Source organism: Alosa sapidissima, chromosome 1, assembly GCF_018492685.1.
Source record: "Alosa sapidissima isolate fAloSap1 chromosome 1, fAloSap1.pri, whole genome shotgun sequence".
Taxonomy (NCBI): domain Eukaryota; kingdom Metazoa; phylum Chordata; class Actinopteri; order Clupeiformes; family Clupeidae; genus Alosa; species Alosa sapidissima.
The window spans coordinates 51,380,553-51,407,306 of NC_055957.1; the positions used below are offsets into that span (position 1 = coordinate 51,380,553).

Consider the following 26,754-nt stretch of genomic DNA (forward strand, 5'->3'; position numbering starts at 1 on the left):
TTAGCTAATTGCATTTGTTCAAATTGCGATGTCGATTCGATTTCGATTAATCTTTCGGCCCTACTCCTCATCCCCATACTCCGCCTAGAAAATTCTGCGTTCCAAGAGGCATGCCAGGAAGTTCATGATCTGACTACATGGTCCACATGGAAAATGTTATGTAAATCCCCTTAACGACCTTTTCAGGCCACCAACAATCGCTACACAAAAGTGATTGGCAGCCGACACCGTGGGGCTCATTTATCCGGTGCCCCAACCCGTCTCGCTCCACATCGCCCCCTGCTGAGAGAGGCGTGGGGTAAAGTGCCCAGCGACTCTGTTTGCCAATGGGTAGAGCCAGCATGGACCCTCTCATGGCAGCCACAGGGGTTGTCGTCATAATGTTCCGTTTGTTTCCTGCCCCGCACCACCTCGGAACTTGGCCCTGGGCATCTTCGGGCAGATCGGGTGCCGAAGGGGAGGCGTCCACGCCTGTCCCTCTGGTTTCCCATGCGGCCCGGCCTCCCCTGGGCCCATTGTGCTCTTCACAGACGCACTGTTGTCTCGAGTGCCCCTCCTGGTGCTCACAATGGAAGCGCATGATATGGGCATTGCCATTGTTCGGCTCAGGATTGTTATGATGGATGCCCCTCGCCTTCTGAGGAGGGTTTGCTATGGATCCACACTCCACTTACCATTGGCCTCGCCTCAGAAGGGCCATCTTTTGCTTATGAGGCCATAATATCCTTTTGACAAGCACAAGCAGACACACACACACACACACACACACACACACACACACACACACACACACAAGGACCCTCACGCCAAGAGCCCGCTGTTCTCAAGCCCCTCACTGGGAGGTTTTCTCATTTCTAAGCTACATCTCCAGGGGGGGTGCTCTGGTTCCCTACTGAGCTGCAAGCCCCACTTCCTACTGCGAGGCCTGTTTTGTCCCTTGGCGGTCTTCCTCCATTCAAGTCCACCCTGACCAGCCTAACTCCCCAGTGAGGCCACGAGAGAAATCCAAGGATTTTCCTCCATTTGTCTTTGGATGACCAGACGAATAAGTAACTGTGAGATTGATGACTTACACCACAGTTCTGTGCCAGCTCATTTGAATAGATGCTGATTCTCATATCTATTCATTTCTAGGCACTTTCTAAGGCAGTGATTTCACTTGCTTGCTTGATATGAAACATGATCTCAAAGAGAGACTTGTGTATGTGTGTGTATGTGTGTGTGTGTGTGTGTGTGTGTGTGCATGATTGCTCTCTCTCTGTGTGTGTGTGTGTGTGTGTGTGTATAAATGTGTGTGTGTGTGTGTGTGTGTGTGTGTGTGTGTGTGTGTGTCTGTGTGTGTTTGTGTGTGTTATTTGGGGGGTATTTCTGTAGATGCTCTCCTCTGTTGTAAGACCTACATGGGCAGACCTGTATCATTAGGTTTTACAGAGGACAAGGAACAGTCATTGATGTGAAGAATTGGATTACTAAATACCACAGCTCGAGACTTACAGCTGCCATGGACAGAATCTACGCCTGATTACAGGCCATGGTATGTGGACTTGACTGATGGTTATGAACTGTGCAAATGATTGTATGACTTTGGCACCAAGGCATCCATTACATTATTGATTGATTGCATAATGGCTGCTAGTTAGTAATACAAAAATGCATTTTAGATTTTCCTTCATGTATTTATTTTATATTTGTTATATGCATACCGGTAATCAATAAATTTGTTGGTATGGCACACAGTGAATAGTGATGGTATTACTTCTAGAACAAATACTTATAGGCAGAAATTAAACAACTTGAAGAATTTGAAACTTTACAACTAATGCTGTCTCTTCTTGATAACTGAGGCTAGGTTGGCAGGTGAACAAAAATGATGATAAAATGGAACATGCAACAAAGTTGAAAGCATGCCATGCAGGTGTGCCTCTGCAGTGGTCTGCAATTGTATTTTCCAACTTCATGAGCCATGTAACTGACTGTCTTATGGAAACACATTCTCTTTTTTTAAGTTCTTTACTGAATCAGTACAGCTTCAATGTACGAGCTTGTAAGATCATAATTAGTAAGATACCAGAGCTGTCCACATGGAAGTAAATTATTTTAGATTAGATTTAGTATTAGATTTTGAGAGAGGATTCAGTGCAATTCCACAGGCTAATAAGTAGACTCATACAAATATAACTAATGCTTAAAGTTTGTACTTCTCAGGTGTTACTGCACCAACAACAACAAACTGCTAATCACTGTGTGATATGAGGCCACTATAACTTCCACCAGACCAGGTTTTAACATGAGGCTTTTGCACATGTTTCACGACTGAACAAAAGTAGTGTTGTTTACGTGTAAGGGTATTTTCAAGAAATCACCCAAATATATGCAGGATGTTTGCATGTCCTTTGGATAGTCCACTTAGTATTCCATCAGTTTTCTTTATGGTTTTCTTGATTTGTGAAAATGCTGTTAAATGAAAGGTTCCTTATATTCTACCAGTTTGTTTTCAAGATCACTACTGTAACGGTCATGGTCCAAGATCCATAATTCAGATCTACTATATTTCAACTGAATATGACCAGATATATTTTCTCATTGATGTGATAGATCAGGGGTGGCTAACCAGTCCAGCCTGAAGAGCCAAAAAACATTCCACACTACTCACACACTACTACATCAGAAACAGTGTGTTATAGGCCTACGCCTAATAACATAATAACAGGGTTACAGTTTAAATAGCTCTTCTCTTTTTCATTAAAAGTGAATGCTACAAATTATCATTTTCAGGAATGAGTAACAAGTAACAAAAATATCTGAAATACATCACAAATCCCCCCTCAGTCAATGACTTATTAGCATGACCAATGCTCCAATGTAAGAACTGGTGCCAATGTGACCTTTGAGGGTGTCGAGTGTTCCGTTAATTTTCTAAAAAGAAAATGAACAAAAAGACAACGAATCTGCTTCTCTGACAGACGTTTTAAAAAGCCTACCTTTACCTTGTACTTGCAAAGGTCATTGCCTTTGGGTAAACTCTTTTTCAGGTTTGAAGCTTTATGGGTCAGTTAAGTCATGGCATACCAAGTACCAAACTAACGTGTAGAACACGTTTTTTATACGGTGTTATTACAAAAAGACAAATCCTCCTTTTAAATGTCCTTCTATCTGCGCTTAGCTACGTTTTCCTGATTGCAACAGTAGCAGTAAACCAGGCAGACAAAAATGCGTCTGCTTATGTTTCTTTTGAGGCTAGATTGATATCCATCGCATGACGGTAAAATTATTTTAATTACTGTAAAAATAATGAAATGCATTTTGATTTATCAGAAATATATTTCAAAAATAAAAAACCTCTTAAGTCCAAGGAGAAGTGAGAACATCAGGAGGATGCACAAGAGGAGGCAAAGAGCCATATGTGGCTTGCGAGCCACAGGGTCGCCATCCCTGTGATAGATCATTAGGTTCCATCTCATTACTTATTAATATCAAAAAGAGAACATAATTGTGCCGCAAAACTGCATGGTACTAGAAAAAAACTATTATTCAACTACACAAATGATTTATTCAATCTGACATGTCAAAATTTGATGTTGGATGTTATGTGCCTCTTTGGCCTATGGGAGGCGACAGGTCACCTCTAGTCAACAAGGTGAAACTCAAAAGTCTATCCACAATGTTAATATTCCACTTTTAGTCTGGATTTGGTGCTTTGATACTTTTTATTGAATGTATTTAATGGATACATACATTGCTTGCGATGTAATTTTCTAAAGGTCACGTTCGATGGATTAGAGTTTTGGAAATCCTACTCCACATCTGATGAGCCCTCTATTCCATTTCTCATGACACTATAGTTTTAGGATTATGTAATTCTCTATTCAGTCCCATGTAGCAAACTACAAAATCATAGCACAAAAATTAAACCAAAAATGGAAATAAGATGAACACAACAAGACCTCTTCTTAACTGCACCCATTGTCATGAGTATTCTCAGGCTATAGCTGACCAAATTAAAGTGCCATTGCGGGTTTGTTGTGTAAACACAGTCATGTCAACAGCCGTGTTTTTCAACTGGATAAAGTACATATCAGTCTCAAATAATTACAGGTTTAAATTGCTACAAGGACATGGTTGGCAAAGGCATCAACTGTAGCCATAAGATACAGAAAATATACCACTTGTGATTTGACCTTCATCCTCAATTGGTGGTGTATAGGCAAGGCAGGATTAATAATGCTAAAACTGATCATGCTCAGATTCAGATCCTGTAATGTAAACACAAATGACCATGCAAACACAATCAACAGTGACCCTTCTGTTATATTTCGACACACACACAAAAATAATAATAATATTTTGAGTAATTGCATTGTAGTGCAGGTACTGAGAAAGATAAGAACCTTAGGCTACAATATATACTGTCCTTTAAATAGGCCTAATGGTCAATGAACAATTGCAAATGAGCCATCAGGAATAGGCAAGACTTACCAGGAAGTTGACAAATCAAAGGACTGTATGTTCTGAGGAGGAAAATAACATATATTTATGTATTATATTTATTTATTTATGTTTTCCAAAAATGTCTGCTTGACGCTTTTAATCAAAATTACACTGTATTCTAACCAGAAGGGTGAAATTTGTGCACCTCTGTCACAGTAAGACTTTGCATCAGTTAACACCTGGCTTCTCAGCATACAAGGCCACTGTGTGCGAGTTTGGTCTGAGGGTGTGATTCCTGTGCCAGGGGAGACTCAAGGTTGGGTCGGTGGCCTCCACCCCCAGAATGGCAACAGCTGCTTTCCTTAGACCGTGAGAATACATCATAAAAAGCCAACTATCTGAGAGATCCATGTCCCTTGCCCTCAATTTATTCTGATGGTGTGGTCCACCAACATGAATATGTGCCTTTGTATGCAAAGAAGGAATAGCAGCAATATCATGTCCAAGCAGTTCATTAAACCACTAAAAGCACCTGGCAAGACCCACAAGGCAAGACCCGTCATGCACAGAGACAAGGTGGTTGTGAAATGACAGGCTCAATTCATAACCAATTCAAGTTTGAATGAAAGATTCAAACATCTATGGCAGGTGCTGTTGTTTCACTGACTTGTTGTGCTTGACACTCAGTCAGTAGACCTCTTAGCCAACTGTAACTTGTGTGTTGTGCTTGACACTCAGTCAATAGACCTCTTAGCCAACTGTAACTTGTGTGTTGTGCTTGACACTCAGTCAGTAGACCTCTTAGCCAACTGTAACTTGTGTGTGAGCTGAAACCTTCCATCAAGCTTAGGCCATACCTCCATCAGCATTGGAGTAGTCTGCAGTGCCCACTCAGACCCTACTCCATACCTCCATCAGCATTGGAGTAGTCTGCAGTGCCCACTCAGACCCTACTCCATACCTCCATCAGCATTGGAGTAGTCTGCAGTGCCCACCCAGACCCATACTCATTGACGGATTATGAACTTTTGGGCCCCTGCCTAGATGTATTAATCCTGATTTGTTGATATTGAGGCAATGATTCCATGCAAATGCTTGGGTTTCAGGGCCCCCTGACCTCTTGGGCCCCTCGGTAGGCCCGTGCAGTAATCCATCCCTGACCCTGCTGTAGCTGAACCTGGAAATAAAGTAAAATTATCCCGTCTGAAATAGGCGTCCTAAGTCAAAACATATTTGAAATGAAAAAAAAAAAAACAAAAAAAAAAAACTTTAGTGTAGTCTGGCGTGAGCACACACAGCTTAAGCTGATGCATGTTGCATTTGCATCCTTAGGCTACTCTACCGATAAGTGGAGCAGCCAACCCTAATGCATGAAGCTGGATATGAGAATTGGTCCTCCACCCCACAGAGGTAGCCTACTAGTGATGCTCTCATGCTTAACTGCTTACGGACGTGTTGACGTGGCCGACAAATCGCCATTTTGAGGAAGGGAACGCCTTGAAATCCGTTCAAACAGGGGAAACAAGCAAATAGTAAGAGAAGAAATTATTTGTAAAATAATTTACAGTGGTTTTGTTGTAGCTGATACACCATTTTAGAAATGTATATACTAATGGATATGAAGAGTCTTAGCTTGGTATTTACTAGCCTAGCCTACTTGGCGTTAAGCTCGCGACTCGTGACACTCGACTGAGATTTGTTGTCTGCAAGCGGTCAGTAAACTAGTTATGCTAGCGCGCTAGCTAACTCTTTGACAATGTCGAAAAGGCTACATTTAGGAACCAATGTCTGTCACTGCGTATTCATTTTCAGTATTGATTAATCGGATTTGGTCATCAGCTATATGTATTATGACCTCAATACACTGGCTAACGATAGTTAACCTGCTCTGCTATAAAGATTCAGTGGCAACATTGTCCCGCAAGCGCAAACGATGTTGCTACCTCTCGTTAACGTTACCTTGCTAGCTTAAAGATGAGAATGTTTTGGTCGCTGACGCTGACAGCAACATAGTCGCACTGAAATATGAAACATTCAAGGTGTAACGTTTGCGGTATTTGGTATCAAGCACCTTGCATTCATAACGTTAAAAGTAATAGCAAGCTAAAGTTAAGCTGCTGATGACTGAACTCTTTCAAGGCTGCAATGGTTGTTTGGATAAAACAAAAATAAGTAGACAAACGGATTAAGATAGCTTGTCCTCATTGTTTTCGTTTGTTGGTGTGAATTTACAAGTAATTTAACTCCACGCAAATCCCTTACACTCTGGCCAGATAACAATAGCTAACGTCAACAGATCTGACAAACTGTAACAAGTCGAGCAGCGAGGTCATGCAAATTCACGAGTTGTAGCAGAGTAGGCCTAGGCTATGTGTAAAAACATTGCGGAGATGTTAATTTTCCTCACCTTATGCTACCTCACGATTAATGGGGTAGGTAAGGCGCTCCTGAAATGGGGGGGGGGGGGATTTAAATGATTAATTTATGTCTCTCCATTTGGCAGATTTCCGAGGAACAATTCCATCCTTCAACCTGAACCATGGGTAACCTCTTTGCTAACTTGTTCAAAGTTTTTGGCAAAAAGGAGATGCGAATTCTCATGGTTGGTCTTGATGCTGCTGGCAAAACGACTATTTTGTACAAGCTCAAACTTGGTGAAATTGTTACCACTATTCCAACTATCGGTGAGTCACTTGGAATTATAAGTAGCCTATTGAAACAGTAGATTGTTATTATATAAGTATCTTTTGATCCCGTAAGGTAAATTTGGTCTCTGCATTTATCCCAATCTGTGAATTAGTGAAACACACTCAGCACACAGTGAACAGAAGCACACACTAATCCCGACGCAGTGAGCTGCCTACCACAACAGCGGCGCTCGGGGAGCAGTGAGGGGTTAGGTGCCTTGCTCAAGGGCACTTAAGCCGTTTCTACTGGTCGGGGTTCGAACCGGCAACCCTCCCTTTAGAAGTCCAAAGCGCTAACTAGTAGGCCACAGCTGCCCCTAATCATTATTTGCACGCATAAGTATATATACTCTTTTGATCCCATGAGGGAAATTTGGTCTCTGCATTTATCCCAATCCGTGAATTAGTGAAACAGACTCAGCACTCCGTGAACACACAGTGAGGTGAAGCACACTAATCCCGGCACAGTGAGCTGCCTGCTACAACAGTGGCGCTCGGGGAGCAGTGAGGGGTTAGGTGCTTTGCTCAAGGGCACTTCAGCTGTTCCTACTGGTCAGTGTTTGAACCGGCAACTCTCCGGTTACAGGTCCGAAGCGCTTACCAGTAGGCCACGGCTGCCCCCAACGTGTATGACCTTCAATAAAGTTTACCTCAAAGCTAATGAAACCATCTATGTAAAGTGCACAGGCAGAACAATGATGAAGGCCAGAGTTTCCCACTTCTGTAAAATAACTAATACTCTCTAGTGTGTAATTGTACCGTTTTCTCTGCCCAACAGGCTTCAATGTAGAAACTGTGGAATACAAGAACATAAGTTTCACAGTTTGGGATGTGGGTGGTCAAGATAAAATTCGACCGTTGTGGCGCCATTATTTCCAGAACACACAGGGTAAGCTTTGCCAACACTTTTTATGTTTTTGTCTGTTTTTTTGTTTTGTTTGTTTGTTTTCAGGAGAAAAGTTCAGATGACTGTATCATATACTTCTCTCATCAGGTCTCATCTTCGTTGTGGACAGTAATGATAGAGAGCGTGTCAACGAAGCCCGAGAGGAACTTATGAGAATGTTAGCTGAGGATGAGCTCAGAGAAGCAGTTTTATTAGTATTCGCCAACAAACAGGTATCTGATTCCCACCTCTTTGCACTGTATTCATCTCGAAAGAATGATATGTTCTGTGACATTCTGTTCTGTGCTGCTAGCTTGTTTGAGACAACTGTGCCTTTTTCCTCAGGACCTCCCTAATGCCATGAACGCTGCTGAGATCACGGATAAGCTGGGACTGCACTCCTTGCGCCACAGAAACTGGTACATCCAGGCCACTTGTGCCACCAGTGGTGATGGCCTGTATGAAGGACTAGATTGGCTTTCCAATCAGCTGCGGAACCAGAAATGATGACCGCATGTCCCATCTCTCCGTTGCTCTGTCTCCTCTCCATCGCTTTTACTCCTCGTGTTGAAAATCAAGCTACTTTGGGGTTGAAAACATAAGGGTGGCGGATGCCGCCCTCATCTCATGTCTGGTCACAGCAATATTTTACTAGTGGGAGGATAAACGAGTTGTAGCCATCAGGTCTCTTATTTAATGTAAATAGTCTTGTTTTGGTATGGGGCTGCCTGATGCACTCTTATGCAATATGTAACGTACTCAATATTTCCTTACGATGTTATTTAATAACCCTTTAACAGGCGTTTGATGGAACATGTTTAGGGAGTGAAAAAGGGAGAACAGGAGCAACCTCTAAAGGAATCAGTCTTCTTAAGCACTCCTGTCTCAGTTAGTAGATGCCTTTATGGATAAAATCTCCTCTAACACTTGTGTAAGATTGCACATGTACTGAAAAGTGGGGGAGCAGTTCTAATCATTAAAACTAAATGCCAGATGCCAGTGGATACTGTACAGATACACTACCTGCTACCTTTCCTTTCCTTAATTAATGACTATCATATAAAATGAATGAATTATGAAACAGTTGTTGATACCATAGTTACACTGTATCCTATTGAAAGCAAATGGTCTGTTAATGATCCAGCTTCAAACAGGACTTCTAGTCGGAACTTATCAGTTGTTGAGCTTTATCTGTCATTGGATGCTATTGAAAGGTGTTTTGGAACGATTTCTATGCATTTTACGTGTGGGCTGTCAAGGTTGGGTGTGATGGCCTTTGCTTTCACCTGCTTTCGTGTAGGAGAACATCATTGTGTCTCAGGTTAATCATGTTCTGCCTTGTTTAAGAACCTGAATGAGCAAAACCGCATGGTAGTGATGGAATGAGTGAGGCTCCGATTGTTTACATTTTTGGCCTACTCAATGCACATCACCCTTGATAACTGGTGCCTAAGGCTTATGGGGGCCCTGTAAGATTAGTTGGTAAACACGTCACTGTCATTGAGCATTGCAATGAAATAACTTCTCATACATGTTGTTCAGTGTGATCGGAGTTCTCCAGGCCTCCATGGCTCTCCTCATGCCTTCTCTCATGTCAAAATCAGCACATGGCCCTCCATTGAATGTGGCATGTTTATAGCAATATGAAATCTATCAGATTTATTCTACACATACAGTGCCAGGGTGTACTTGTTAAGCTACTGGCTATGGTCTCCAAGTCAACTGTTAAAGTGTACTGTTTGATAGCTTTAGATACCTATTGAATGATTTACCACCTTACTATACAAGATCGTGTGATACGGAAAACTTGAAGCAACAAATCTATTTGTGTTATTTTGGTTTGCTTTAAAGTGCTTGACTTGGAGTTCAAAACGGTGTTAATCTTGTAGATTGGTTATTAGTGTGATTCCTTAACATGAATGTTTTATTTTTTACATGTCAATTTTTCTCAGCTTTGATTTTGACAGAAAAGCACTGTAATTAAAGCAGTTAGAAGAATGGTGTGCTGCTGGTGTTTTAAGGATGTTGCCATGTTTCTTTTTTATTTCCATGCAACTTTCTATATTAGTTTAAACCACTAGTTTACATTCAGCGGGCTCCTGGTTGTACCTGTGTTCCTGTGGTTCATAGCTACCTGAACTTAGAGCCACTTTTGAAATAGGCAGACAGAAGACATGCAGTGCTCATTAACTGATTGATCATTATCAATAGATAGTCATCAATGAAATATTTGATTTATTATTAGTTTTTTTTAATGGTCAGATCCTTTAAGAAGGTTAGGTCCCTAAGACTAAGGTTAACTTGCTCATTTAAAATCACTATGCAAAAAATGGTATGGCGCAAGCATTATTTTAGCTGGAGGGGATAGATTCCAGTACAATAAATTCACAAAGCAACACAATGAATGGAAGTAGTGTCTCACAATGTGATGCAATGTTTTTAAAAATATTATTATTAACTGTAATATTGTCTTTTGTGCTGAAGACAGCTGCCTTTGACCAAGATTTACCTGAAAAAACCTAAATGACTATGCTAATGGTGGCAAAGAACAGTCAGTTCACTTGGAATAAACAAGATATCATTAGTCAAAGAGCAATCTCAATGGTGTCACTGAGCCATTTTAGAATGGCCTGGTTGAAAATAATCCAAAGATCTTTTCAAAAAGCTAAAGTTTACTGGAAATATTTATTGGACCTTTTGACCTCATTTGAGGGAAAGGGGTGCTGAAAATTCTCAGGCCAGCAACATTCAATGTGTGTGTGTGTGTGATTGCCCAATTAGCTCTACAATGATCTCACTTGCAATAAAGGCAATGTGGAACAGCTTGCAGTGGTACTGTCTATTACAAAGGCCAGATGCAATTTGCTTATCACATACTTGTATCAAATAGATATCTAAAATCCAGATCCAAATATTTCTAATAACATAAACATCTTATAAATTACTATGACAAGTATAATTTCTGACATTGCTTACATCAGAATAGAATTAAGAATTAATACAGCATCTGCTGCCATTCCATGTGGTCACATAACCCCATCAATTCTATGGGAAATAGTTGGGACTTCACACTGGGGATCTGAAAACGACTGCCATCCTCTGATCCTAATTATCTGGACTTGGGCTTTGTAGAAAAAATATTTTTGAGGCTAATGTTTTCTCCCACTGGCTGTGCCCTGCCATCGCTGGGCTCAACCTCCATTGTGGCTGCCTTCCCCCTTGTTCTCATGGGGGCTTTTCTTCTGAATGACTCTTCATGTAAGCTCCGCTGCGCTGCGTCGTGTCATGGAGCCCTCCACCTCCCGCTGGCTCCCATCCTCACTCACACACCCTGTCGCCCACCGGCCGGCTCCTAAACAACCTCCGGCGACAGACACCTCCCTGCTCACAGAGGCTTTTTTAATAAGTGACAAATGGAAATGGCTGGGCTCTGTGTGGTCAGCGGGGCCGGCCCAGTCGCCAGGGGTGTGCTGGGAGGACAAGAGGGAGGGAAACCAATCTAGGACAACGTTCCTTTGGCCTGATTAGGGTGCCATGGATAATGCAGCCAAGCCCGTAACGCATGGCAGGAGAGTATGATGGTGGGAAAAGGAGGGGTGCGCTCCTTCTCTTTCTCTCTCTCTTACAGGGTGTCTTTGTCTCGCCCACTCCCGCTGCTCCATCAGCTTGGGTTTGTGTGTGGCGCTCCTGTGCTACTGGGGCTGTATAAAGGGACCGGCCTGGTTTTTTGCACCCTCTCTTTTGTCTGTGCTTTGCTCTTTTTTAGTGCAACCCCAGGTGCCAGCCAGCAGAATGCCCCCTTTCACAGTGACTCAATGCAAATGCAAACACTACACTCTATTATGACCATTGGAGTGCATTCCAGTGCCGCCTCACCAGCCAGGGAGCGGCACTCTGGCCTGGACAAAGGGACAACTCTCACTAGATTGATTAAATAAGGGGAGGGCCAGTACAAGGTAGAGTAGCCCAATTAACACATTTCCACCCAGATGCCATGATAGCATCTCTTAATACTTTGCAAAAGTTTTTTCCACTTCATCCTACATTAGAATCCATGAAAGTAAAGTGACAAATGTTTATGATACTGTCTGGTTTGAACTTGAGTTCATAGGTCATGTTTTGCATTGTGCCCCACAGTGCAGTCTGTCAGAGCCTGTAGAACCTAGTAAGTCAATGGAGATGGTGACCTAGTCATCACAGAATCCAGTGTGAAAGGACACTGCTACAACTACCTTAATATAACATAGTTACTAATAAACAAATGTATACTCTTCATGCCAGTTTGTCATTTGGGACGGGTGCTAACTGTAGCAACTCAACTGTCCACGTGCAGACTGGTACAGACTGGAATGACAAACTAAAACTGGTGCATGCTTCCAACCTTCCGATTTTAATACACATCTACAATTTTGGTATAACAATTGATTTATGAGGTCAAAAAAAAAAAAAAAAAAAAAAATTGTACTTCCTATTCAATCTGTGGTAGTCCTACATAAAAACATTACACAATTAAACATTCCCAGAGGCTTGCATTTACTGCCTTTCATCCTTTTTTGCTCAACTTTACTGCCACAGTGAAGACCTCTCACCTCATCAGCAGCCACAATGAGGCAGAGCTCGGTCACTGTGACATCTGATAACTACACACCTGACCATAGCCGTTTCCACAGTGTCTGTATGTTGACATGATGGGTAGTAGATCTTTGAATGATGCACAAGAAAACCCTTTTGATGGACCGTGTATTTTGCTATGACTCCAATCTGAAGTATTCTACTTGCTAAAGCCAACTTGCCCGACTTGCTGTATGTCTCTGAGAAAGAGCATAGTTAAGAGCATCTTGTTGCAGTCTTTCTCTCTGCATTTCTACATTGGTGAGTAGAGTACGGAGGGTGTGTGTGTGTGTGTGTGTGTGTGTGTGTGTGTGTGTGTGTGTAAAGTTGACACGGGCATTAGTCGTCTGAGTCCGTATCATGGCGCCGCCGAAGGCATTGTGCTTGGGATGCTGGGGGGGACCTGCGCTTGGCACTGCGGTGAGGGTGGCAAGACCCCCCGTCAGACGAGGACTCGGAGTCATGCCGCCGCTGGCGTCGCCGGCTGGGAGGGGAGTGGGGGGGGCACTCGCCCTTTGCCCCCCTTCCTAAATGGCTGTCATGGGGCCTGGCTCCACTCTGACTGCTCCATGATGGATTATGACTATGGTGGTCCTTTCTCCGCCTGTGAGGCACAAAACACACCCAGACAATCAATGATTGGGAAAGGGGAGGAGGCTGGCTTGTGTGTGGCAATGTGAATGTGTGTGTGTGTGTGTGTGTTTGGGGGGGGGGGGGAGGGGGGGTCGTTGGGTGCAGCACATGCTACTACTAACAAACATAAATGATCAGCAACATAATTTACTGAATATACAAGATCTGCAATACAGATGGCAATTTGTCCTCTCTAGCCCTTTTCACAGGTGCAGCTTGAATATTTCACCGTCAAATTTCGTTGTATTTTTGTGTACAATGACAAAAAAAGCTATTCTATATTGTTATTTGTTGGACATATGTCTACTTCTTTATCACTGTAAAAATGTATTGTCAAGTGTCAAAAACAAGAACCAATTTCTTTCCATCTTTCTGTGTACTTCAAATGAGTCATCAATTTCAGCACTAGCCCTTTACACAACTGTGCTTTGGCGCCCTCTAGTGTTGAATCCAATTGGTTACTCATTTTGGTATCCAGTCACCATCTCAGTCCAGTGGAGCATAAGGAACGGACTGGTTACCTCTTATAGTCATCGTCTGAGTTGGAGATAGAGGAGGATGAGTCTCGTCTGTGGCGCTTCTTCTTCTCTTTTTTCTTCTTCTTCTCCTTTTTCTTCTTTTTCTCCTTTTTTCCCTTTTTTTGACTCTCATGCCTTCAGGTCATTTGAAAGACAAGATTATGATTACCAGACATGGAAGAGAGATGCTGCATTGTATCGACAACAACCACATGATGATAAATTATATAAACGATTATTTTACTTTTTAATTCAAAAAAAGAGTAGCACTATTACCTTTGTTCTGAATCGTCTCGATCCTGAGTTCCGTCTGTAGTCTTTTTTGAAGAGGCTACTTGAGGTCCATCAGATTTTTGATGCTATAAAAATGCTCTTGATTATTTTCCTTGCATTACAACAAATACCAGCTTGCTGCAGTAAAGGTATGTATATTACAATGATATGCGTATTTGATTCCCAACCATTCATTTGATATACTAATGAATTCATACTACTTATCCCCAACATTCATAAACAATATGCAGACACAAATAAATGTTTACCGTGAAGACAGAGAGTCCCAGCTTTGCTGCCTCTTTCTCTTGTTGGGAGAATACCATATTTCTTGACCCGACACTAAAGACAGTGAAAAGTAACAAACTACAAAGTCATTCCTGCTTCTTGATAAAATGAGCATTTCGTTATGTTTAAGTCAGACCTCTTGTCTCCATAACAGCTTTAAATGAATGGTGCTGGGCACTGTTTATCCATGACATGTGACATGACTCAGCACCAAACATGCTTAATTCCAAACAATGTTGCAATAAATCATTGCTTCCCTCAAACAGGGGTTATCAGTACAAATCATGGGACTTCCCTGCCTTGTAGGTAGATATAGACTCCATTATAGGAGGTACTGTAGGTAGGTAGGTACTCCATTCATCCCAAGGGAAATTATGGCATCCATTAGTGTATGTTATATGTATGCATGTACTATGTAGTTGTATTTGCTCCAACTCCCACCAGCAGACTGAACTCAACCATGGACTGAACTTCTGAATAGCTGGACAAGTGAATCCAGAGCATTAGTGATGGAGTGTCAGTGTGCTAAAGGAGGACACAGAAGCAGCTCTGAGAACCCCTACGCTGGAGCATGGCAACCAGGTCTCTATGATCTAGGCCAGGCAGATCTAGTCCACGCCACAGATCTAGGCAACCCTTGATGGTTAATATTAATGATAATTCAAACAAAATAAATTCAAACAGCTGAATAGCAAGCATACAAATTACACAACCATTGGAGAATCTGGGGGACGGGATTGTAAAAGACAAAAGCCCTCACCTGGAGCTCCCAAGCCCAGAGACTCGATCCACATCCTTCTCATCTCCATCTCCCCCCTCTCTTTTGCACACGTCTGCCAAGTCCTGTTGGTCACATGACAGTATAGATATAGTATGAACATTGCTATAAATGGAATGCTGGAAATAAAAAATGACCTGTTCATTGATGTCTGGCACAAACCTCTTTAGTAAGACCAGTTGGTTGTTTCTTCACAACCTTGTGCCCCCTAAAAAAGTAATAAAAGTTAACTGCATTCAATGCTCAATTTAGACATGGATGTTGTCTGGATGTTGTCTCGGTTAATAAGAAATCTGACAATAGAAAACAATATACACAACATGATGGAAAAGATTAGAATGATTTCCTTACAATGCTGCCATCATTGCCTCCTTTTCAGCCTCCCTTACAGCAGCAAGTTCCTGTTCTTTGGTTAGAGGAGCCCCACTCTTTTTATCTTTAGCATACCATGTCAGGTCTTTTCCTTTCTGCCATCGACCAACAGGTGCCATAAGAGAATTCCCTGGAAAAATAAATGGGATAATTATACTGTAATCCTGCCCAGATTTGACCACAATTAAAAGAAAATATTCCTGACAATGAGTAGCCTATATTGTAATGGAAATACAAACAGTGTTTACAAAATATTAGACTTGAGTACATGTAACCACAAAGATATGCAAAATATAAATATAAAAAAAGAAACACACAGGTAACAAGGTCAGCAGTGAGTAACAGTGTGGACAGCATGTAAAACGCCTGAACAACAATAGCACCCAGTGTTGACAGTAACAAGGGTAACAATGTGTTATGTTAAGCACTAAGTCGGCCATTATTACTCATGTAATGAACAACAGGTGATCATAGTGACTGGACAGGAACATATTTTTAACATACTAATTAACCATATTTTGGAAAAAAAAACTCAAAAAAAATAAAATAATAATTTCCACTATAATTAAACATACCAGGGGACATTGTATGCTTCACCCCATCAGTAAGGGGCCATTCAGAGTGACACTTTTTTCGCCTCCAGGCAGAAATGATGCAACTGACCGTTACAACACACCTCACATTAAAATAATCAAGGCGCAAGCATAAAAAAGTGAGACTTCTAAAAACACCAGGCTCTCAAAGTTAAAAATAGTCATATTTTTATTAAGCTAAATATAACATATCATAGCAACAACATGTACACAATCAATGTACAGGGGGGTGTCCATTTTCATCAGAGTAACAGGGGGACAGAGTAACAGGTGGGACGGATATATTTTTATTTGAACAAATAACATGTGGTGGTGAGATGTATTATAAATAGTTATTTGCAATAATAGTTTAAAACTGAATTTGTTTGATTTGTATTACTTATGTTTGCTACTTAGGTTGACAAAACATGACCTAGGACATGACAGTTTGAATTGCTTGAGTCAGAGTAATTATTTTAAAGTGAATTAACCCCGAGTACATCCACCTTGTTTTATACAGTGTGTAGGGAATCAAATGGCACCATTTGTCAAGATTAAACCATGTGATGAAAATAGGCAAATACTTCTTGAGCAGTGACGTTATCACTCTAACGTTACTGTACAGTCGACCCTACAAGATAAGACAGAAGCCTACTACAGGCGCTCCATAGGCAATCTGTAGCGGCTTCAGCGTGCCAAATTGCGTAAATCGACCACCCCTCTTCAGAGAGCCTCCTCGTATTGGCACCGCACATGAGAGCGAGACTTGCTGCTAACAGTACACTTGCTAGCACTTTCGACGTAACTGTTGGTAAAAGCACAGCGGAAACCTAGGGGGAAACAACCCATTAACCCCACAGGAAATGTAATGACACACTGCATTTATGAAAAGGGTAAGTTGGCATAACTGATCATGTTTTTAGACCGTATTTCTAGTAAAACCATTCTGAGAGACTGATCCAGTTGGCACTACTGCCTTGCGACCTATCAGCTAACGTTAACGTGGCGAGGACCAAGGTTAGTGTCCAAACTCGTCACTTTCTCTGATCAATCTTGCGGTATTAGCTCGTGAGTGACATTTTCTACTGACCTTTTCTACTAGTGACTCAACTTACCCAACGTTACATACATGTACTAATAACTTTTAAGGATAGCAGCTACATCGAAAGGTTAATGTTAATGTGAGGTGGTGCCACCAATATCTGATTCAGCTTAATGATAACGTTAGACTTATTACGCAGTGTTAACGTATTAGATGGTATTTAAATGCTAGCTGATGTGGTTTGGTCTCAATTTACCGTGTGCTAATCATTGATTATTTGCATGTAAAGCACACAGATCAACTGGCGTTGCCAAACGTTACCCGCGAGAAAACAATAGCATGGGACATGGGATAATGTTATATTGTTAGCTAGCGAGCTAACGTTAGCCACTTACCCAAGTAGTTCTCTCTGTGTTTATCGGTTTTAACATCATCCCAATTGAATTGGTCTTGGCCACCTCTGACACCCCCAGATCTCGAAGAACCAAACATGGCTTGTTTAATCTTAGTTATTAGCTAGGTATAGAAGCTAGTAGAGTGCTTTTACACGTGGAAGTTGACATCTGCTGAAGGCCTTGTCGTTATCATCCGGGGAGTTTCTGGTTCTTTCTGCATAGACGGTAAAAGGTTATCTGTGGTCACCACTAGAGCGGCAATGTTTCAAGATGTCATCCGATACTTGTTCTCAAAGAAGGAAAACTTCACTTTTGTTAGCGCTGTTGGTATGTGACGACGCGTCCGTCTTCTTTAGCGAGATATTGTAGTAAATCCGGAGCTTTGGTAGATCACCTTTGTGTATCGTCACACCAACCAACGAGTTTATTTTGGCCCGCCGTGATGACGTAGATCATTCTCTAATGGCTTTCATACGGAAGGCTGTTACTTGACTGCAGTAAGAGGTGGTGGTGAAGACATTCTTCGTTTTCTGGAATACACATTTGCCTGATGTATATGAGATTTTTCTCCCGTATTGCTTCAGGTAGGTTGTTTTGAAATTGCCTTCACTGTACTGCAGTCGTAGTAGACCTTATGGACTAGCCCGGTTTCATCACCGTAGACTGAATGCTAACGTTACTTGCTCTGTTCACCTCGGTACATTATCTCTTGCAATGTCTCTCGCAGGACTTACATGTCAGTTGACATAAACATTAGCGATGGAAATGCATACTTGACTCTGTTTATGTGGGTAATGTTAATTAAGTCATGTAGTGTTTGATCCCCAGGGTCTGATGATTGTCTTGAATTGCATCAGGCTATACTTATCATGAATATAATCTTACGTATTTTAAAAGTTTTTTTTTTTTTGTAGATTGCAGAATAGCCTACTCCTAAAACTAATGAATTGGTTTCACATGTCAAAAGTCATGTGAATCATGCGCTGAATGGTCTACTATTCATTAAGATTTAATTACAGATGTTTTGGAACCAATTAAAAGAAATTGCATTAGTTTAAGTTCTGCTTTCAAAGCGTGATATACCATCAATGTAGTCTCACTTGAAATGTTTTAGAATATTCTATTTTGATACTATTTGAAGTAGACTACACAGTTTTAGTCTATCCTGCAGAAGTCCATGTTGAATTATGTTAAAGATGTCAGATGATTGCCTAAAATGCTGATTTAACTGAAAATAATCCTGAAATGAATGTAGGCCTGTATACACAAATGTCAAGTTTGTGGCAGATGCCAGTTTGTCCTTCAATAACAATTAAATTGGGGTCTGTACCCAGGCAATACTACTTGATAGTCTTATTTTGAATAATGTAAAGTTGTCTATTGCTTCCAACCAAGCCACTGAACCCTAGCTCTGATTTTGACATGGCATGACATGACAGCCACCTTGAGCTGTAGAGAATGCTTCTGTCATCCGCAGCTGCAAAGGCGTAGGGTCATGCTGGCCCTGCTACTGCACAAAGACAAGAGAGCTTGTCTTGCAGCTATGTGTTGTTACCATGGGGTTTCAGTTAAGGTTTTAAAAGTAATAAAGTAGTGACTTAAGCCAGGACGCAGACCTGATGTAAGTTTTTGTAGAACTGCATAATTTTATCATTAAATTGCAACTATTAATGCTCTATTTTTTTCTCTCTCTCATATGCTGTCTCGATGTATTTTGTTGACAAAATAGTATACATTGCAAAATGGATTATATTTTCTTTGATTAATTTACACATTACGCTTGATTTACTTTGACCCAGTCAGGCTGTGGTAGAGAAATCAATAGCTGGGTTTACAATGGTAAATACCCAGGGAGACAGTATAGCTTTTTTGATAAAGATTAATTTCACCAGTTTCTGTGACAGGAGAAGCAAATAGTTGAAGCTATTTTAAGCATCCTTTGAGTTCCAAGGAGTCCTAGGAGTTTAAGTATCCTTCAAAATTGCTGGGCTACCCTAATCAGTGCTATCCTGATATCGTAGGACCGTTGTCTAATTGACTAGTGCAAAAGACAGACACACAGCGACATTTCACTCCCATACAATGAAATACTTATGCTATAGAGGAAGACAAAGCACATGGTTTTGTTGAATTCCTCTAGTTTGAGTAAAACTCATAAGGACAAAAGCTATAGAACTAGACCTAAAACATCAACACACTAGTCTCATTTGCTATTTTCAAAAATAGAAATCCATTCACAGATGCACTGGTAGTATAGTATAGAGTCTTTATTGTCCTATAAGGATATTCTTTTTCACACATATCATTGTTCCATTCCATGCAGGATGTACACAGCCTCATACATATAACATATAGCATATAACATGCAAATCATTACATGTTGGAAATGCAGGAAATGCAAATCATTACATGGGCAGGAAATGCAAATCATTACATGGGCAGCATCCTGATTTCTTCTAATGGTTCTGCAGTTCTACAAGTCAGTAGGCTGGTTTTCCTGGATAGTGATTGGAGGTTTGCTGGTACTTGCCTACGTATCAAGACGCATAACCACTCCTCTGTAATGTAGTACTGTAAGTCATTCAGGGGTTTGTTCCACCCTCACTCACTTTCAGTTCTTCCTCTACAGGTAAGAGATTCTTCAACTTAACCAGTGCTTCTCTAGTTAGGAAAAGTCTTAAAGGTAGTCTTTCGGCATTATTTTAGCAAAGAATTCTATATTAAACTCTTATGAGTAGTATGAGTCCTGTTATGAGTAGCTGGAGTTCTGTGTCTTTGCTATGAACAGCCTGTTACCAAAATTGTTGTTTGTACCTTAAAGTAATGTTTCCGTGGTTCATCAACTCGTAACAGGGTGAACGGCACTTCTGCATTCGCTTCGCGGCCTTCTATCGACACTATGTAAGTTTGCCAGATCGGGTAGCGGATCTGTAGTTCGATGGAATGAGACATAAGAAACTACAAATTTGACATGCATGATGTCGCAATACATCGTAGCCTACTTTCATAAAATCATGCAACATATTCTACCTTGTCTATGGACATAGTTATTTACAAAGCCGTTGGATAAACAAATAGCGTGCGTGCGACAGAGGAAAAGTTCTTTGGTGTTGCTTTAATGGGAACAGTGTCAAACTGGGCAGAGCGGAGTAGTTTTGCCAGGATTGCCTAAGTTCACATGGTGGTGCCATTTCCTATTTAAACATGCTTCCTTAAAAATATCCCGCAGTTGTGGTACTGTTAGTTTGACTTGGTACACAAATCTGCTTTTTTAATTTTAAGCTGCTGTTTGTGGGTGATGCTGGCAGTTTCTGAGTGGAATATGATCAGTGATGATGTTTGTAATAATTTCCAGACCCCAGCTGAAGAGGCTTTAATTAATTGATTGTTGATTGTATTCACCTTGACAACAAGACTTCTTGCCATGGAGCCTTACGTGCTGATTGGTGCTTGGTTGAACGTGTTGTGCCTGTTAATTGTGCTGTGTACCCATGAGTGTGACTAGCTGAGTGATTCATCCTCTTCCGTACATTCCCAGAGTGTTTGGGCACTGCCTCATCTTTTCTGTTGACAATTTGCCTGACACACCAAAAACGTTCAAACTGGTTCGGTTGCATTTTTTTATCTATCTTTTTTTGAAAAGACCCATCAGCCAATGTCCTTTCCCTCTTTATGGTCTAACTGGTCTCTCCTCCCTCTGCAGCAATGGCAGGACCGAGGCCAGTGGTGTTGAGTGGACCGTCAGGGGCTGGGAAAAGCACACTGCTTAAGAAGCTCCTCAACGAGTTTGATGGAGTCTTTGGCTTCAGCGTTTCCCGTAAGCATGAACCCTCTTGACTCTCTCCGCACACACTCTATTTGGGCAATGTGTCAGCGTTGAATTGAGTGTCTCAACTCATTTAACTTTCTTCCTCCAGATACAACAAGGAATCCCCGCCCAGGAGAAGTGAATGGCAAAGGTAATGTTTTTTAAATTTACCTTTGGTAAAGTTGACTAAAAACAGGTATAAAAAATAATCCGTTGGTGATTTATTGTAATCTTACAATGAAAACAATGAGGAAAAATCCACCCTTGAAGGGAAGCAAATGTATTCTGAGAAATAGGAAAATCTCATAAAGAAATAAATATTTTTAACAAAAACACGTTGCTCACAAATATTGGCACCCCTAGAAAAATCTTATATACAAAATTTAACAGAAGCATTTTCCTATCTAATTTCAACTTATTTAAGTTAACCACTGTTTAAAAGTTACAGAAAAAGGTATCATCATGGGGTCACCAAGTCCCCCAAAAAATCTTAGAGGGCATGCCAGGTAAAGACCTGTCCAGTCATTTAATTACCAATGTAAACGGCAGGAGTTACTGAATGGTACAGTGTCTTTGTCTGGAAGTGTGGTCTATTGTCAGATGAAATAATAATTGCGCTCTTTAGCTAGAAACACTTTAGGTGTGTTTGGTGTACATAGAAGAACGACTATACTGAAAAGAACCCCATACCTAATGAGAATTATGGTGGAGGGGCTGTGCTATTGTGGGGCTGTTTTTATTTCCAAAGGTCTTAGGAACCTAATTACGGTGCATGGTATCATGAACACCAAAAAAACCTGGACATTTTCAAAGGAAATCTGTCAATCTCTGCCAAGACATTACAAGTTGGTCATGATTGGATCATTCATCAGGTCAATGAACCAAAGCAAATGTCCAGATCAAAACAAATATGGTTTACTGAACACAAAATCAAGCTTCGGCCATTGCCATCTCAGTCCCCTGATCTAAACTCCACAGAAAAACAGTGAGGTGAGTCTAGTGTGGACCTAGGAATCTGGACGATCTGTGGAGATTTGGTAAAAACGAATGGCCTTAAATCCCTTGCTTTGTATTCTCCAACTTTTTGGGGTGTCATAGGAGAATATTACAAGCTGTTTTATTGGCAAAGGGAGGCTTAAGAAGGCATTACAAGCAGGGTTGCCAATAATTGTGAGCGACGTGATTTTGTTAAAAATCTTTATTTCTTTATGAGATTTTACTTATTCTCAGAATAAATTTGCTTCCCTTCAAGGTTGGATTTTTCCTATTTTTTTCATTGTAAGATTACAATAAATCACCAACAGATTATGTATGATACAGGTTTTTAGTCAACTTTAGCAGAGGTGCCAATAATTCTGGAGGGTACTGTATTTTCTCACTCTTGAATCCTGATTCCTAGAAATGATGCTCAAAACAGACCAGAGATGAAGTATTGCATGGCTTGAGTCCTTTTAGGCAAGTCCCTCCACTTGGCAGCCATATTTTAACACATTTTGGACACTTATTGGGCATTTATTTCAGGCAGAACAGCATTGGCACGATGTATTCACATGTCAACTTTTGGCGACTGAATATGTGTGATTGCCATGTGACTGCCATGTTTGCATTACGAACTCAACTAACCCCATACATTTCAATGGGAGATTTTTTGCATGCTCTGTCTCCTAATTAGAACATCTCTGGTATACTTCCCTGACACCTGAGACATGCTAGCACCCATGGGTCTCAGCCCCCCCCTTCCAATTTCTGAGGTTGTGAGTCCAATCTGGTGCGGGGCTCATCTACACAAAGCAAGTTACATTTGCACATACATGTCTGTTTATGGCTTTTGCCTTTCCTGCAGATTACCATTATGTGACCAGGGAGGTGATGCAGGCAAGCATTGACAATGGAGAATTCATCGAGAATGCTGAATTTTCTGGGAACATGTACGGAACAAGGTAAAGATAACTTCTTATCACACAAAAAAGCACAATGTTGTAAAAAATTGTATTTTAATGTAATATATAGGAAAAACAAGGAATTGATTTAAGCCCTGTTTCTATTAAAGGGGAACTATGCAGTTTTTTTAGCTTAATTTACCTTAACTGAACAGCTTAGGAGTCATTGGAATAGTTATATGACTTTATTCGGGTTGAATGGTGGCCGCCTCACTTCCCTTAACGCCTGTGAGCAGAAAAACAAGGTAGCGATGGAGTTTCTCAGGCATGCGTCATGGCAGCGCTGGGGAAAGAAGCAGAAAGCGAGTAAACCATTGTCAGAGGAACAGGGAAAGGGGAAACAGCAGACTGACCAAGCAAGGTGTGTCGTAAAATGTATACTCTGAAGCTATAGGGGGAGCTCTGTAGTGAAAACTGTGAGCAAAAAGTGAGGGAACAGTAAAGAAATGGCCAAAATTGCATAGGGCCCCCTCAATATTGTTTGGCAAGGTATGGTCAGTGCTTTGGTTCTATATGCTCATGTACACCGTATACTCCACCCCAACCCCAGCAAAGCTGCCGTGCAGGCTGTGCAGGCAAAGAACCTGATTTGCATACTGGACATTGACATGCAGGGAGTGAAAAACATAAAGAGAACAGATCTGAACCCAATCTATATCTCCATCCATCCCCCATCAATGCAGGAGCTGGTGAGTAGACAATAACCACAGCGCTGTGGCTATTTTCATCGGCCTCGCTATTTAATGTCCCACCATACTAAAACATGATTTGTTTTTGCTGTAGGAGAAACGTTTAAGGGATCGAAAAACGGAATCGGAGGAAAGTCTACAAAAGCGTTTGAAAGCAGCATTTGTTGATATGGAGCTGAGTGAGTTGTTTTTTTTTTTTTTCATAGTTATTCCAAAATTATTTACAAATTCACAGTAATTGTTTTTTTATTATTATTATGCTTACTAAAACAAAATGTTCAAATGTTTGCACCCTCAAGGTAAAGAAGATGGACTATTTGATATTGTCATTGTAAACAATGATCTTAATGAAGCATATGGGAATTTGAAAGACACTCTTCTTGAGGTAAGAGTCCTATTAATAACATTGCCATTAACATTGCCAGGGCCACCATTCTGCATACAATTGAAAGGAAATAAACATGAACAGGAAAGGAAATAAACATGCTTTAAACTAAACATGTCACTGTCACCCTTTTGATAAAATATCTTTTTTTTTCTAATCTTATTTTCCTCAGGAAATTGAAAAAGTAAAAAATACGTCCAAGGCCTAAGATACCACGCAAGCCTCCATACTCCTCACCTCTCCACTCCAGGCTACAGCTACAGGGCTTCTCACATAAACATTCCGGCACTAGACTTCCAATCCCAGCCAGACTCTCTGGGCAGAATGCTCTGAATGAAAAGCAAGTTTGAAATCATGTACAGTGATAGTATGATGGTCAATAATCCCATATAATGATTAGTTTCTTTCCTGAACTAGTATAGCCTCTAACCCCTGATAAACCTATCTTTGTGGTGTCTATGCAGGGGCTGGTGTTCATTTATGCAGTTTTGTAATATTTGGGCTGTAAGTGCTGGTGTAGTTTACACATTCCAGGTATGCCTAGCATTTCTGTCTCTCATTTATCCCAGTAGGTGTCACAGATGATTTGTGGCTCTCCGTTTACCTGTCAGAATGCATTAGCACTAGCAAGAGTGTGAGGGAGGTGTTGACACACAAACAGCCGTGTTTAAGTGTAAATATTGTTAAGACTTAGTGCTTCTTTAATTCCATTGTCATCTTTTCTTTTGATACCACCATGATTTTATTTGTTATCTATTATTTGCCTTTTAGTGTTTTCAACAAAACTAGATTCCTCATTAATACAACAATCTGTTTTCATTATCATTATAATCAATGCAATACTTTCCTTAAAGGAAAACAATCATTTCTGACTCTGATTGCTGCGGCCTGATGTTGTTTCTTTAATGGATCAGTGTGCTGCCCTTTTGTCCAGCATTTTGTCTGAGGACGGTCATCGGTCCCAAGTTGATTGTTGATTGCTGTACTGTAAAAAATCCTGGTGTTTACCACTTGTCAGTAATGGGACATCAACAAAGCGTGCATTTCAGTTGCATGCCTACGGCAGCTACAGTATGAAACACAACCAGAAGTCATGCTATTCCACACCAAGAAGCCGACTTCCTTCACTTTCAGCAATCAGGTTATGGATCCTGGCTGTGCTCTGCTGCTCATGAACCCATGCAAGCCTGTTGATATGAAGCTTGTCTATTACTAGACACAGATGTCCTGCCAAGTGTCATGGACTTCTTAGTCTTCAGAGAAGACCCAACACCACATGTAAAGAGAGATCTGAATGGTAAACACATGACCAACATGCTGTTTTTAAAAGGATGTAAAATGTGTGTGGCTATTTATTGGGAAAGCCGTTATAATAATTGGGTTGTGTAAGGATATTGGAAATGGTCTACGTTTATGAGCGGAAGATGTTTTTTCTCGTTTGCTTTCTCCTAAATCTTAATAATGATCAGGTCTCCCAGGTATTTCCACAGTTCAAAGTCTACCTGTTCCAACAATTGCTTAACTTAAATATTTATGGATGTGATTTTCAGTTGTTTGAATTTGGTTTTGTTTATTTATTGGACCTCAGGTTGTATTTTGTCATCAAAATGAATTGTGGTGTCATTATGTAATGTGATGCACCTTGTAAAGAAAGTGTATAATCATGCATCATAGGCAGTTGATTCAGGAATGTAGTAAGAACATTTAATGTTATCAGAAAGGAGAATTCAAATGGATAAAAACTTAGCACATTTGGAATCCACAATACTTGAAAAGTGGTTCAACAAAATTCCACAAAGTTGTTTTTTTATTATTATTATTATTGTTGTAGCCATTGCCCTAACACTTTTTAGCTGTTTTTTTTTTTTTACGAAATGTTTGCTATTAAGAGCTTTAGTGATATGGAGTGCATTAGTAACTAATATTTAGAATGAATTAACCTAGTATTCATCGCTTGAGGCCAGAACATGCCTTTTATAACAGTGCTTTCACAGGGTCAAATGCATTCCTCTTTACACACTTAAGTCCTGTATTGTTTCTTGTGTATAAAAGCCATGCTGGCCACTGACACTTTGACATTGTAAAGGCCTCTAGTAGAATGGAATTTCAGTCATACAAAAGTCTCTCTAACAGGATGAAAACTAACTCAACTACCCCCTCTGTCTACATATGTCTTAGTTGTGTTTGTTATTATTTACATTCACTGTACAATTCCAATTAAAGTCCAAGTTCTGAAAAGGTTTTGTGAGAATTCCACATTTTTATTTTCTCTTCATGTCCTTACCTTATCACAGCAGAGTGGTTTCCTCAAATAGATCCTGTGCTTCACATGGATTATGTATGAACATTTTCAATATAAATTAACAAGTGGGAAAACTTTTTTTTTTTTTTTTTTACTTTGTGCAGGACAGAGCGAAAACAATGTCTTCAGCAGTACCATCAGACCAGG

At 40.6% G+C, this 26,754-nt stretch overlaps 3 protein-coding genes and 1 long non-coding RNA gene across 11 annotated transcripts; 2 read left to right on the forward strand and 2 right to left on the reverse strand.

The window, feature by feature from the left end:
* Positions 1 to 3,758: 3,758 nt before the first annotated feature.
* Positions 3,759 to 4,949, reverse strand: LOC121709490. Its single transcript, XR_006031973.1, has 3 exons — positions 4,634 to 4,949; positions 4,477 to 4,508; positions 3,759 to 4,253 (listed from the first exon to the last, which is right to left on the reverse strand). It is a non-coding gene; the product is annotated as an uncharacterized LOC121709490 (long non-coding RNA).
* Positions 4,950 to 5,820: 871 nt separating this feature from the next.
* On the forward strand, positions 5,821 to 9,999 carry arf1 (ADP-ribosylation factor 1). 2 transcript variants are annotated; one of them, XM_042092745.1, is made up of 5 exons: positions 5,821 to 5,960; positions 6,932 to 7,112; positions 7,894 to 8,004; positions 8,110 to 8,234; positions 8,347 to 9,999. In XM_042092745.1, exons 2-5 carry the CDS (start codon positions 6,968 to 6,970, stop codon positions 8,506 to 8,508), a joined length of 543 nt encoding a protein of 180 aa, XP_041948679.1. In that variant the 5' UTR covers positions 5,821 to 5,960; positions 6,932 to 6,967; the 3' UTR covers positions 8,509 to 9,999. The 2 variants fall into 2 exon arrangements, with proteins under 2 accessions (XP_041948679.1, XP_041948777.1); XM_042092843.1 differs by lacking the exon at positions 5,821 to 5,960 and adding an exon at positions 6,010 to 6,140.
* Positions 10,000 to 10,667: 668 nt separating this feature from the next.
* c1h1orf35 (chromosome 1 C1orf35 homolog) lies at positions 10,668 to 17,884 on the reverse strand. 3 transcript variants are annotated; one of them, XM_042092258.1, is made up of 9 exons: positions 17,794 to 17,884; positions 17,484 to 17,697; positions 15,454 to 15,604; positions 15,265 to 15,310; positions 15,085 to 15,167; positions 14,306 to 14,378; positions 14,040 to 14,122; positions 13,767 to 13,898; positions 10,668 to 13,216 (listed from the first exon to the last, which is right to left on the reverse strand). In XM_042092258.1, exons 2-9 carry the CDS (start codon positions 17,578 to 17,580, stop codon positions 12,952 to 12,954), a joined length of 930 nt encoding a protein of 309 aa, XP_041948192.1. In that variant the 5' UTR covers positions 17,581 to 17,697; positions 17,794 to 17,884; the 3' UTR covers positions 10,668 to 12,951. The 3 variants fall into 3 exon arrangements, with proteins under 3 accessions (XP_041948192.1, XP_041948101.1, XP_041948024.1); XM_042092167.1 differs by having other exon boundaries at positions 10,668 to 12,905; positions 12,936 to 13,216; positions 17,484 to 17,876; XM_042092090.1 differs by having other exon boundaries at positions 17,484 to 17,876.
* On the forward strand, positions 16,715 to 26,543 carry guk1a (guanylate kinase 1a). 5 transcript variants are annotated; one of them, XR_006031869.1, is made up of 9 exons: positions 17,911 to 18,067; positions 21,187 to 21,300; positions 21,401 to 21,442; positions 23,135 to 23,231; positions 23,782 to 23,920; positions 24,015 to 24,099; positions 24,220 to 24,305; positions 24,478 to 24,649; positions 24,770 to 26,543. XR_006031869.1 is itself a non-coding variant. In XM_042092495.1 (8 exons), exons 1-8 carry the CDS (start codon positions 16,915 to 16,917, stop codon positions 24,511 to 24,513), a joined length of 624 nt encoding a protein of 207 aa, XP_041948429.1. In that variant the 5' UTR covers positions 16,715 to 16,914; the 3' UTR covers positions 24,514 to 26,543. The 5 variants fall into 5 exon arrangements, 4 of the variants coding, with proteins under 4 accessions (XP_041948429.1, XP_041948310.1, XP_041948590.1 ...); XM_042092495.1 differs by lacking the exon at positions 17,911 to 18,067 and adding an exon at positions 16,715 to 16,939 and having other exon boundaries at positions 24,478 to 26,543; XM_042092376.1 differs by having other exon boundaries at positions 24,478 to 26,543.
* Positions 26,544 to 26,754: the final 211 nt, after the last annotated feature.